Source organism: Gorilla gorilla, chromosome 1, assembly GCF_029281585.2.
Source record: "Gorilla gorilla gorilla isolate KB3781 chromosome 1, NHGRI_mGorGor1-v2.1_pri, whole genome shotgun sequence".
Taxonomy (NCBI): domain Eukaryota; kingdom Metazoa; phylum Chordata; class Mammalia; order Primates; family Hominidae; genus Gorilla; species Gorilla gorilla.
Genome location: NC_073224.2, coordinates 223,706,834 through 223,720,573, shown reverse-complemented (window position 1 = coordinate 223,720,573; position 13,740 = coordinate 223,706,834). Strand labels below are relative to the sequence as shown.

The 13,740-nt window shown below is 48.4% G+C and overlaps 1 protein-coding gene across 1 annotated transcript in view; it reads right to left on the bottom strand.

The window, feature by feature from the left end:
* Positions 1 to 428: 428 nt before the first annotated feature.
* The window catches only part of LOC129533277 (rootletin-like), a 30,982-nt gene continuing 17,670 nt past the window's right edge, over positions 429 to 13,740 (bottom strand). Inside the window, 4 exon segments of the mRNA XM_063710224.1 lie at positions 429 to 7,553; positions 7,880 to 8,030; positions 8,703 to 8,847; positions 10,018 to 10,200. Of these exon segments, the coding sequence (XP_063566294.1) occupies positions 7,321 to 7,553; positions 7,880 to 8,030; positions 8,703 to 8,847; positions 10,018 to 10,200 (712 nt within the window). The 3' untranslated portion in view covers positions 429 to 7,320.

Sequence of the window (13,740 nt, the reverse complement as noted above, 5' to 3'; positions counted from 1 at the left end):
GGTAGGCTTAACTCGATGAGAAACTGCCAATTATTAGAACAGCTGTTGGGCTAAGTTGCAGTCTAACATCACACAGCAATATCATACACACTCTATATGAAGAAGCAGGAGAGGCAACAACTTTCATATCAGTTTTTCTGTTTCCCTTCATTTTCTTGTGAATCCTTAATGGCATCTTTGAAGGTGACTGTGGTCACACCAAGTGTCACCACCAGCCTTTTCGAGTCTTGCTGCAGAGCCATGGAGTTATATACCAGGACAGCCCTGCCAAGTCTCAGGCTCATAAACACCAGGCAGGAATAGATGCCTATGAAATGAGAAAGGTCAGGTGATCCCTCCCTCTCCTGCCATGTCTGTGCCTCTCTTTGCAGCTGCTATGTCTCTAAAAACAATCATTCACACTTATTTTGTCAAAGATAAATCAGACATTAGTCAAATCGATGAAAACCAATTTTATTCAGTAACTACTGATCGTAGAGGAAGGGGCTGAGTTCTGTTCGCATTTGTGCGGAGGTGATGGCATTCTAATCAGAGAGAGAGGCAGGGGAGAGGGCAGGGGGCAGGGCACAAGTGAAACATTACAAAAGATTGGTCATTTTAAATGTCTGCCTCATCAGGACAGCTGTGTCTGCCAGCTGGCAATATTAGAAGTTAGGATTCTAACCTCCCACAGAGACTGGAAGACAGAGGCTCAGTCCTTCCTGAGGACTACATCTCAAAGTATTGCCTTTCAGATCCTGGGCAAAGACACATTGAAGTCCCTAGGAGATACACACATATATCAAAGGGATGGAGGAAGGATTCCCTTCTTAGTAAGTGCTATAAGAAAGAAAGATCCTGAAACTACCATCATCAGCAAGTATTGGCTAGACTAAAGTAAGTTCCCCTGGCAGCCTTGAGCTTTCTTAGGTAGGCATTGTCATGGGAGCCTAGGGTCATTCGTGAGACACGGTCTTATGCTACTAGAAGCCATGATAGACTCTGATCATCTCTTAGCACAGAGGTTTAAACTCAGTCGTTTTGTGCTGAGTTTGGTGGTTCTCACTTTCTCTCTCCCCATTCCATTGTCAGGATTTTACTGGACTCTGTTAGATGGACAAGGCCACGGGCCATTTTCAATGGTTTTTAAGCAGCTGAGGCATATCTATTGAGAACTAGATTAAAATAAAGACAACCATGAGATTGAGAGTGGGCCCCACAATAGGTATCCATTACCCATATTCAAGCAGATGGAGAAAAATATTTCTAGACTTTGTCAAAATGGAAAGTGACTTATGCAGCCAGGATGAAATTCAAACTTACATTACCAAAGTATAGAGCTTATTGATATTTTTTAAAAGAAAGTCATGGCAAAATGACAATCCACAAGTGGCAATGGTAGATGGGGTAGGGAGAAACTCTGTAAGGTCAAAATTATCCTCACTTTAAATGAAACTCCTACATGTTGCTACTATAAGGGAACGGAAGCCAATGTTACGCTCGACTATGCTAATTATCATGGGATAAACAGGCAGGACATGATGCTACATTTATTAGTCACTTCTATTGAGAGTATTTGTGAAAATTAATTTTTATGTCAATTTGCCTGGGTCGGAGGCGCCCAGACATTTGGTTAGACCTTATTTCTCACTGTGTCTTTGAGGGTGTTTCTGGAAGAGATTGACATTTGAATCAGTAAACTGAGTGAAGCAGATTGCCCTCCCGAGTGTGAGTGGGCCTCGTCCAACCCATGGACGGCTTGAATAAGATGATGGGTTAAGAAAGGTTTCTGCTCCACTGTCTTTGAGCTGGGACATCAGTCTTCTGCCTTAAGCCTTGGACTTGGTCTTGAACTATATTCGGCCCTCCTAGGTATAGAGCTTACTCAGAGTAGAACTTGGGCTTCTCTGCTTCTGTGTGTGTGTGTGTGTGTGTGTGTGTGTGTGTGTGTGTGTGTGTGTGTGTGTGTATCTTGTCCTCTGGAGAACTCAGACTAATATAGTATTATATGCCAGTTGCCAGGTTTTGTCTCTACGCTTTTGAAAGGTGTAAAATAAATAAATAAAATCCTGGAGGGTTCTCAAAGAAGAACAGTAAGGATTAGTAGAAGTTTTAAACTTCTAGGAAAACCCCTAAGCACAGCTTTTGTTAAAACTATCTTCAAGAAAATAAAGGGTGTTGGAAAATTATTGTTGCCTTAATGTTTTCTAAGCAAAGGCATGATCACTCAAGGAGAAATATACTTAGCTTTTTTAAAGTTAATTTTTACGTTTTAATAATTCACATACAATCCTAACTCAGAAAAAGAGAGGTCCCTTGTACGCCTTACTCCGTTTCCTCCAATGGTAACATCTTGGTAATATTTCCAAAATGGTAATATTTGCAAATAGTGGCCGGGCGTGGTGGCTCACGCCTGTAATCCCAGCACTTTGGGAAGCTGAAGTGGGTGGATCATGAGGTCAGGAGATCGAGACCATCCTGGCTAACACAGTGAAACCCCGTCTCTACTAAAAATATAAAAAATTAGCTGGGTATGGTGGCAGGCACCTCTAGTCCCAGCTACTCGGGAGGCTGAGGCAGGAGAATGGTGCGAACCCAGGAGACGGAGGTTGCAGTGAGCCAAGATCGCGCCACTGCACTCCAGTCTGGGCGACAGAGGAAGACTCCGTCTCAGAAAAATGAATGAATGAATAAATAAATAAAATTTGCAAATATTGCAAATGCCACAGTACCAGGAGATTGACATTTATACAAGCAAGGTACAGAACATTTCCGTCAACACCGGGATTCATCTTGTTGCCTTTTTATAGTCATGACCCCTTCTATTCAGTGCTGCTCCTCCTTCCCTCCTTAACCCCTGGCAACTACTAATCTATTCCCCATTCTTATAATTTATTCATTTCAAGAATGTTACTTAAATGGAATCCTACATGTAACCTTTGGGATTACCCTTCGTCCACTCACCATAATTCTGTGGAGATTCGTCCAGGTTATTGTGGGTATCAATAATTTGTTGTTTTTTTTTAAAAAATGACTGAGGACTATTTGATGCTGTGGATATATACCACAGTTTAACCATTCACCTCACAAAAGTCGTGTATACATTGTTTCCCCAGTTTTGGCTATTAAAAAACAAGGCTGCTATAAACTTGAAGTACATGGGTTTTGTGTGAACATAAGATTCTATTTCTCTGTGATAAATGCAGGGAATGCAATTCTGAGGTGGTATGGTAGTTGCACATAGAGTTTTAAAAGTAAAAATTATACAGATATTCTCCAGAGTGGGCTGTAATCTTTTACATCCCCACCAGCAATGTATGAGTGATCCAGCTTTCTCTGAATCCTTGACAGCACTTGAGTGGTCACACTTTTATTTTGGCCATTCTGATAGGTACGTAGCAATTTCTCATTGTTTTAATTAGTAAATCACTAGTGGCTAATAATGTTCTGATTTCAACATATGAATTTGGGGGCGCTGGGCACAATGCATCCCATAACAATGTGTATTCTGGTGTGGTTGGGTGTTCTAAAATTGCCAATTTAGGTCCCGCTGGTTGATCATGTTGTTGGGTTCTTCTATGTTCTTGCTGATTTTCTGTCTGGTTGTTGTATAAATTGTTGAGAAAGGGGGACATTGAAGCATACAGCTATATTTGTGGATTTGTCTAGTTCTCTGTTAAGTACTTTCAGTTGTTCTTGCATAGACATTTATGAATTTGTCAGGGGAGGAGTTGGTGGATTGGTCCTTTGCACATTATATAGTCTCCCTCTCTGTCTCTGATTAGTTTATTTGTTCTGAAATATACTATATCTGGCATTAATATAGCCAATCTTGCTTTCTTTTGTCTAAGCTTTGCATGATATATCTTTTCCCACCCTTTTGATTTCAACTTGCCTGTATCATCATATTTGAAGTTAGTCTCTTTGTAGTCAGTATGTAGTTGGTTCGTGTCCATTAACCTACTCTGCCAGCCTGTGTCTTGCAACTGGTGTACTTAGGCCATTGATATTTAATGATATTGACATGGTAGGGCTTAAGTCTGCCATTTTATTTTTCCTTTTCTGTTTGTTCTCCCTGGTTTCATTTTCTGGATATGCTTTCTTTTTCTTACCTTCCTGTCGTGACTTGAACATCTTTGAGAATGGTGTTTTGCCTTATCCATAGTGCTTTTGAGTATGTCTGTTTGTATAGCCCTCTTGGTTTTTCCAGACATTCCTATATCTGTGCATCTATATGTTAACCACACGGTATACTGGTGTCATTGTTTTACCAATTTGAGTGAATGATAGACGAGTTACCTCCCTTGTAGGTCTCTTTACCCTCCCAGTTTATAACCATTTCAAACATTTTCTTTATGGAGAGTTAGAACCACATCGAATGGTGCTATGATTTTTTTCTGAAACCGTCAAGCATAGTTTAGAAAACTCAAGAGGAGAAGGAAGGCCTGTTTTGCTGTTTTCTTTCTTTCCGATGTCCCAAGTTCCTTCTTTAATCATTTCCTTTCTGTCTAGAGAACTCCCCTTAGCCCTTCTTTTAGGGTAGAACTGCTGGTCAGAGATGTCCTTAGCTTTTCTTAATCTGAAACTGTTTTGATCTTCCCCTTAATCCCTGAAAGATGTTTCTGCTGGAGAGAGGAGTCTGGGCTGACAATTTTCTTCTGCGGCTTGAAAAGCACTGCACAACTTCTTTCTGCCTCCGTGGTTTCTGATGAGAAAGCCATCATCGTCGGAATTGTTTTTCCTTTCTAGGTAAGGTGTCACCTTTCTCTGTTGCTTTCAATATATTTTCTTTGTCTTTAGTTTCCAACATTTTATTTTTTCACGTGTCTTGCCATAGACCTCTTTGGGTTTTATCCTATTTGGGGTCCTCACAGCTTCTTAAGCATATAGGTTTATGTCTCTTGCCAACTCTGGGAAGCTTTTAGCCATTTACTTCTTTGTTTTCAGCCTTGTCCTCTTCCTCTTCCCCTTCCAGACATAGATGACAACATGAAAGTGAGACCTTTTGAGGTAGTTTCACAGGTGCCTGAGGTTCTATTCAGTTTCTCCCCGAGTCTATTTTTTCCCTGTTAAGATTGTGTAATTTCTACTTTTTCATCTGCAGTGGATGGATTTCCTTGCTCTGCACCATCCATTCTGCTGTTGAGCCTACGTGCCGGACTTTTTATTTTGGTGGTTGTATTTTTCCACTTCTAATACTTCATTTGGTTCTCCCTTAAGTCTTGTATTTATTTGCTAAGACTTTCTACTTGTCCATTTATTTCAGGTGTGCTCATAATTACTCGCTACATCATTTTCATCAGGCTTGCTTGCTTTAAAATCTTTGTCAGACAATCCCAGCGCTTCTCTCATTTTATTGCCAGTGTGTGCTTGCTGCCTATTTTCATTCAGTATGAGATTTTCCTGGTTCTTGGTATGATGAATGATTTTCAATGGAAACTTGGACTTTTGGGTATTATGTTATCAGACTGTCGATTTTATTGAAACCTTCTGTTTTAATTACCTTTTTCTGAGTCTGCTTCTGCAGGGGAAGGGGAGTGGTGCCATCTCATTGTAGCCAGGTGTGTGTAGAAATCCAGGTTTCTCATCTGACCCACCTCTGTTGACACCCTGAGTGGAGGGCCTCAGAGGAAAGAGCCTGCGGATCAGGCCCCTCGACTTGGGTGAAGGGCAGGCAGGGAGGAGCCGAAGGGTGGATTGCCTGTCAAAGCCAAGAGCCCTGATGGCCGGCGGGCGCCAGGGAAAAGGCCCTGAGGCGGGGTCACAGCCCTGGAGGGGTGGCGTCCACACTCCTGCGCAGTGCAGGGCGCCCAGGACTCTCAAAACCCACCGGCTGCTGCACCTTCTGGGACTGGGAGAGTGTCAGCCGGGTGAATCCCACACACGGGCGCAGAGCGTAGTTCTGGAACCGGATACCCCGCGGGCTGCTGGCTCCAGCGCCTCCACCTGCCACTGGGCCTCCCCCCTGGGCCTCCTCCAGCTTCTGCTCTTGCCAGCTCAGCTGCTGGGAGAGCTGGCCCCCACCCAGAGGCTCAGCAGAACTCCCAGCATCCCCCAGCTTGTTGATTGTGCAGCACCCCAACTCTGGGCCTAACCCAGTCCTGGCAGAAGGCCTGGGTTCGAGCCCAGGGTCTGCCCTGATGTGCTATATGTACTTGGGCAAGTCATGACCTTCTCTAGATCTGCAATGTACGTGTGTACAAAAACCAGGGCCCAGCTGGACACGGTGGCGCACGCCTATAATCCCAGCACTTTGGCAGGTGGATCACTTGAGGTCAAGAGTTCAAGACCAGCCTGGCCAAGGTGGTGAAACCCTGTCTCTACAAAAAATACAAAAATTAGCCGGGCATGGTGGTGCACGCCTGTAGTCCCTGCTACTTGGGACACTGAGGCAGGCGAACAGCTTAAACCCCGGAGGCGGAGGTTGCAGTGAGCCCAGATCATGCCACTGCACTCCAGCCTGGGCAACAAGCAAGACTCTTTCTCAAACAAAACAAAACAAAACAAAAACCAACAACAAAAAAGAGGGCCCTCACTCAGCTTTGGGAGTAACAGAACCCTTGTATTACCCTAAGCAGAGAAGCTGAATATATAAAACAGACCCAAGTGCAGCTGCTCAGCAGGCCTCAAGGTGGAGACCTGCACCCTGCTTCCTGCACCCCCTGCCCCATCCTCTAGAGGCCCCTCCCAGAAACCCAGGCGCTCCAGGATAGACCTTGCATGAAGGTCCCTGGATCCCTGAAACATTAAGGTCTCTTCCAGATGTGATGTTCCCAAAAGTCTACGATTCCAATTCTAAAAAGAAGTCTCGACCTATTATTAATCTATATCATTATTATTATTATTATTATTATTTTTTGAGACAGAGTCTCGCTCTGTTGCCCAGGCTGGAGTGCAGTGGCACGATCTCGGCTCACTGCAACCTCTGCCTGCTGGGTTCAAGCGATTCTCCTGCCTCAGCCTCCTGAGTAGCTGGGACTACCGGCATGTGCCACCACGCCCAGCTAATTTTTTGTAGAGATAGGGTTTCACCATGTTAGCCAGGATGGTCTTGATCTCCCGACCTCAGGTGATCCACCCGCCTCGGCCTCCCAAAGTGCTGGGATTATAGGCGTGAGCGACTGCGCCCAGCTAGCCCCATGCTATAGATGGGGCAACTGAGGTATGGGGAGGTTGGGCAGCTTGTCCAAGGTCCCCAGCTAGCAGAAGTGGGGCTGAATTTAACCAAGAAGCAGGCTCCAGTGCCTGTGACTTAACCCAGGACTGGATGCAGGGGGCTGGGAGCCCAGCCTGCCCCACATGCTCTCCACACCACCCCACACACAGCTTGGCCCACCTGCGCTAGCTGCTCCTGCAGCCGGCTGCACTCATGATGCAGCGTGGGGAGCTGCTGCTCCAGTGCCTCCTGGGCCTGCTCCGCCGCTCACAGGGAGTCCTCCAGGCCCTGCCGCGCCACCCCCTGCTCCAACCGCAGCACCTCCTGCCGCTCCTGTTCTTCCCGTGCCACTGTGGCCTCCTGCTTCGCCTGCCGCTGCCGGCCCTGCAGGCCGCACTTTTCTTCCTCCAGCTGTGGCCTGGGTAGGAGTGGGGCCTCGTGAGCAGGGCATCCCTCCCAGGACCAGGACGCCTCCTTCACCCACCCACCAGCCACAACAGCCCAGGGGAGGCTCCCAGGGAATGAGGGACAGTGCCCTTGGGTGTATGGGACACTGGGGAGGGGGAGATGAGGAGGGCCCATGGAACTTCTGTGCTTTGACGCCTAGAGGGGATACACAGGCAGAGAACCAGGGACAGAAAGGCAGGCAGGGGCCAAGACAGGTGCAGGGCCGGGCCCGAGGTGCCTCACTGAGTGGGGAGGAAGGGTGGGCAAGGCAGGTGGGCCTGCAGGTGCACAGCGTACCTGGGCGACAAGGCGGTTCAGATCCAACTTGTCCTGAGCAAGGCTCTCGTTGAGGGCGCTCAGCTTGGACGGAGTCCTGCAGGGAGGCCGCCTCTGCCCTCAGCTTGGTCATGCAGAGCTCGAGCTCCACGCGGCCAGCCTCAGCCTCAGCCTGCAGGGTCAGGCCCCGAGAAATGAGGAAAGGCAGAAAGGTCGGGAGGAGGTGAAGAGGCCCAAGAAGAGACCCAGAGAGATGGACCCTCGGAGACAGGGGAGGGGAGACAAGGAGGGGACACAGTGTGAGATGGAAAAAAAAAAATCACCGCAGAAAGCCTGCTGCTTATGAGCCATTTAGAAGCCACACACCACAAAGCTGTGCAAAAGTAGCTCAAGCTGCAGGGCAGGGCCAGAGTTCAGGGGATCCCCTGAGTAGGGTCTAGGGATAGCACTGCTCAGAGCCCAGACTGCAGCGGACAGGGCATGACCCTGCCAAGGACTCTCTGGGCTGTGGCCCCAACTCTCCGACCCCAGGAGCTGAGTCTCAGGCACTGGATGACCCTGAGCTATCGGCACTGCCCCCAGGAGCATCCAGAAGAGCAGGGATATGGCCATAAAGAGAGGTCAGTCCACTTATGGCTGGGACCAGAGGTCCAGAGGTCTGTGGCCTGTATCCACAGGCCTGTATCCACAGACAAAGATCAGCCTGTATCCAGAAAGAAGGAGTCAGTCTGTGACCAGGCTCAGAGGTCTGCCTGACACTGGGACCAGTCTGTGCCAGAGTGATAAGGCTTGGGGCTGGGGGGTCAGAGGTAGGTTTGTGGTTGTGCAGCAGACAGGGACCCACCTTGGTCAGCGCCTCGGCCACCTTGGCCTTCTTGGCCTGTAGCATGTCCCGTTGCAGCGTGGCGCGGCTCAGCGCCTCCCTCACCTCCACCAGCTCCTTGGCCAGGACTGAGCGCTTCCCTTCCAGCTGCTCTAGTTGTCTATGGCTGCGGGACAAAGGGTGGGTGGGTGGCCCATGTCACTTTCCTGCCCCGAACCTCCTGTAGCCAGCAAGATGCTGGGCCGGGGACCAGGCCTGAGGCAGGAGTTTGGAGAGAAACAGCCTGAGCCACAGGGCAACCAAGCCCACTACTGCTTAGCTCCATGACCCTGGGCCTCTGTTTTCACATCTGCAAAATGAGGTAACACTTGCCTCGTGACATTGTTTTTTTGAGACACAGTCTTGCTCTGTCGCCCAGTCTGGAGTACAGTGGTGCGATCCTGGCTGACTGCAACCTCTGCCTCCCAGGTTCAAGCAATTCTCCTGCCTCAGCCTCCCTAGTAGCTGGGATTACAGGTGCTCACCACCACGGCTGGCTAATTTTTGTAGTTTTAGTAGAGATGGGATTTCTCCACGTTGGTCAGGCTGGTCTCGAACTCCTGACCTCAGGCGATCTGCCTGCCTTGGCCTCCCAAAGTGCTGGGATTACAGGCGTGAGCCACCGTGCCCGGCCTGTTTTAAGGATATAAACTTCACATGTGCTTAAAATAGTGCCTGACACATCTCCCCAAGGACCTTCAGAAACAAGAATAACATGCTCCACCACAGTCTACTAAACATCATCATCGACCACGTCCCTGAGAGGTAAGCAGCGCAGTGGTGAAGAGGTTAACTCTGAAGGCAGAATGTCTGGGTTCAAATCCTGGCCCTTCTGCTAACTGTGTGACCTGGGGCAAGTGACATGGCTTCTCTGTGCCTCAGTTTACCATCCACGAAATGGAGATAACAGCTTCTATGTCACAGAGTTATCATGGAGTTAAATGACAGAACTGAATTGCTTAAAATTGTATCTGGCACTTAGTGAAATTAGTAAGGATATTATTATTATTCTAACTAAATTTTTAAAATACTAATATTACTACTGTTATTTTAATTATTCTTGTTATTATCATCCAAGTTCTACCTTTTAACTAGTTCTCTGACTCCAGGTAAGTGACGACACCTCCCTGAGCCCCAGTTTCCTGAAATGGGTCTGGTTAGAAAACCCGACATCAGAGGGGTCCAGACGGTAGGAGGCCCAGGACCCAGTGGGGGTCACCTAACCCCACGGGGGGCACCGTCAGGGGACCCGAGGCACATTTGAAGGGTCCTGGCAGGGAGGTGAGATGCTGCTCACCTGCGCTCAAGCTCCCGGCGCACCCGCGCGCCATCCTGCACTGCGTCGTCCTGCTCTTCCTCCAGCCGGTCCCGCTGGCACCGCAGCTCCTCCTGGGCAGCCTGCAGCTTCTCCCGCTCCTGCCGCAGCTCCTTGGCCTGCTGCTGGGCCACCTGCAGGCTGTGGGCCAGGTTGCTCTTCTCCCTTCAGGACAAGCAGAGGGGATGCCGGGGCTGCTCTCTGCAGGGAAGTTGGCTGGCTGCTCCTCTAGCCATGAGCTACAATCTCCCATCTTCCAAGGAACCTGCCTCCAGGAAGCCTTCCCTGACCCTGCCCATAGCTGACTCATTTCACTCACACCCTCCAGCAGAAGAACCTGGCTTTCCTTCTCCCCAGCCCACCCACTTGGAGTGGATGGAGGTGCTGGCTTTATCTCCAAGCACCCTACCAGGTAGAAGAGGCCAGGTTAGGCTCCTGGGACACATGGGCAATTGTGCCACCAGCTCTGCTAAGCCACATGACCAGGAAATGTCCCCTATAACACCCCATGCCCCTCAATTCTGGGAAGCCTGATAGAGCTAAGTCTGCAGATCCCACAGCTTCCTGCTACACAGGCACATGGTGGCCACGGCAGGGGAGGGAGGAGAAGGGAACAACTAGGACCCCAAAGACTTGCCGTGAGCTGCCACTTTCCCCACTGTCAGTAGGTGCGAAAAACCTTCCCGATGTGATTTTCTTTTTTTTTTTTTTTTGAGACGGAGTCTTGCTCTGTCACCCAGGCGTGATCTCGGCTTACTGCATGCTCCGCCTCCCAGGTTCATGGCATTCTCCTGCCTCAGCCTCCTGAGTAGCTGGGACTACAGGCGCCTGCCACCACACCCGGCTAATTTTTTGTATTATTAGTAGAGACAGGTTTTCACCATGTTAGCCGGATGGTCTTGATCTCCTGACCTCATGATCTGCCCGCCTCGGCCTCCCAAAGTGCTGGGATTACAGGTGTGAGCCACCACGTCCAGCAATTTTTTTTTTTTTTTTTTTAGACAGAGTCTCACTTTGTCGCCCAGGCTGGAGTGCAGTGACACAATCTCAGCTTGCTGCAACCTCCACTTCCAGAGTTCGAGCAATTCTCCTGCCTCAGCCTCCTGAGTAGCTGGGATTACAGGCACCTATCACCACACCCAGCTAATTTTTGCATTTTTAGTTAGAAGCAGGGTTTCACCATATTGGCCAGGCTGGTCTCAAACTCCTGACCTCAAGTGATCTGCCCGCCTCGGTATCCCAAAGTGCTAGGAATACAGGCGTGAGCCTCCACACCCAGCCCTAATTTTTTTATTTTTATTTTTTTATTTTGTACTTTTATTTTTATTTATTTTTTTGACACTCTTGTTGCCCAGGCCGGAGTGCAATAGCGTGATCTCGGTTCACCGCAAACTCTGCCTCCCATGTTCAAGCGATTCTCCTGCTTCAGCCTCCCAAGTAGCTGGGATTACAAGCATGCACCATCACGGATGGCCAGTTTTGTATTTTTAGTAGAGACAGGGTTTCTCCCTGTTGGTCAGGCTGGTCTCAAACTCCCAAACTCAGGTGTTCCTCCCACCTCGGCCTCCCAAAGTGCTGGGATTACAGGCGTGAGCCACTATGCCGGGCCAATTTTTAAAATTTTTAGTACAGATGGGGTTTCGCCATGTTGGCCAGGCTGGGCTCAAACTCTTGACCTCAAGTGATCCACCCGCCTTAGTCTCCCAAAGTGCTGGGATTACAGGCGTGAGCCACTGTGCCCAGTTGACAACGTGCTGTTCAGTAAAACACACTCAGCCTGAATTTTCACTTTTTAAAAATTTTAATTAAATTTTAATAGAGCCAGGCACAGTGGCTTATGCCTGTAATCCCAGCAATTTGGGAGGCTGAGGTGGGAGGAGTGTTTGAAGCTAGGAGTTCAAGACCAGCGTGGGCAACATAGTGAGACCCCCATCTCTACATTTCACAGAATGCAAAATGGGATGTTTGTTGTGAACACAACTACTTAAAAAGACCTTCTCCTTTCCAGGCATGGAAAGCCTGGGTTTACTCTCCCGTGGACCTGAATTCCAGTTCCCACCCTGCCACCCCAGCCACACATGCTGTATGAGTCTGAGCGAGCCTCTCAAGCTTACAACAAAAGAGTTCCGAATTGCATAAGTTTGACAGGAAGACTAAATGACAGAGTATGTATAAAACACTCAGCCAAGAGCCTGGCGCACAGTAGGTGTGCAGGAAACGTTTTCTATCTGACTGCCAGGCAACACAGTGGGAAGGAAAACCAGTGCCCTACATGAGTTAGGATGGGCAGATGAGGCTGTGAGAAGGCGAGGTCTTTTTATTTCTATTTTTCAAACTTTTCATTAGATGGTTACATTTATGAAGAGAAAAACCAAACAACAAACTATCAAAAACAACCTGGCAGCTAAGTGGATAATTTCTTGTCTTAAAAATCTTCAAGGTACAAAGAATGGTGGCTCATGCCTGTAATCTAGCACTTTGGGAGGCCGAGGTGGGCAAATCACCTGAGGTCAGGAGTTCAACACCAGCCTAGCCAACATGGTGGAACCCCATCTCTACTAAAAATATAAAAATTAGCCAGGCATGCTGGCAGGCATCTGTAATCCCAGCTACCAGGGAGGCTGAGGCAATTGCTTGAACCTGAGAGGTGGAGGTTGCAGTAAGCCAAGATCGTGCCATGGGCAACAAGACTGCAGAAAAAAAAAAAAAAAAAGTGGATAATTTCTTCTCTTAAAAATCTTCAAGGTGCCGGGTGTGATGGCTCACACCTATAATCCCAGTACTTTGGGAAGCCAAGATGGGTGATCATTTGAGCTCAGGAGTTAGAGATCAGCCTGGGCAACATGGCAAAACCCCATGTCTACAAAAAACAGAAAAATTAGGCAGGCGTGGTGGTGTGTGCCTGTAGTCCCAGCTACTCAGGAGGCTGAGGTGGGAGGATCACTTAAGCCTAGGAGGTGGAGGTTGCAGTGAACTGAGATCGCACCACTGTACTCCAGCCTGGGTGACAGAACGAGACTCTGTCTCAAATTAAAAGAAAAAAACAATCTTCAAGGCTAGGCATGGTGGCTTATGCCTGTAATCTCAGCATTTTGGGAGGCCGAGGCAGGGGAATCGCTTGAGGCCAGGAGTTTGAGACCATCCTGAGCAACACAGCAAGACCCCATCTCTGAAAACAAACAAACAAAAAACTCCAAGAAATACGGTCCAGAATAGCGCTGTCAGTAGAACTCTCTGAGATGACAGAAATGTTCTATGGCCATGTGTGGTTGATGAGTGCTTGAAATGTGCCTAGGGCAACTAAAGAACTGAATTTTCTTTTTCTTTTTTCTTTTTTTTTGAGATGGAGTCTCGATCTGTCACCCAGGCAGGAGTACAGTGGCGCAATCTTGGCTCACTGCAAGCTTCGCCTCCCAGGTTCACACCATTGTCCCGCCTCAGCCTCCCGAGTAGCTGGAACTACAGGCGCCCACCACACCCAGCTAATTTTGTTTTTGTATTTTTAGTAGAGATGGGGTTTCACCGTGTTAGCCAGGATGGTTTCGATCTCCTGACCTCGTGATCCGCCCACCTCGGCCTCCCCAAGTGCTGGGATTACAGGTGTGAGCCACCGCATCTTTTTTGTTTGTTTGTTTTTGAGATGGAGTCTCACTACGTCTCCCAGCCTGGAGTGCAGTGGCGTTATCCTTGCTCATTGCAACCTCT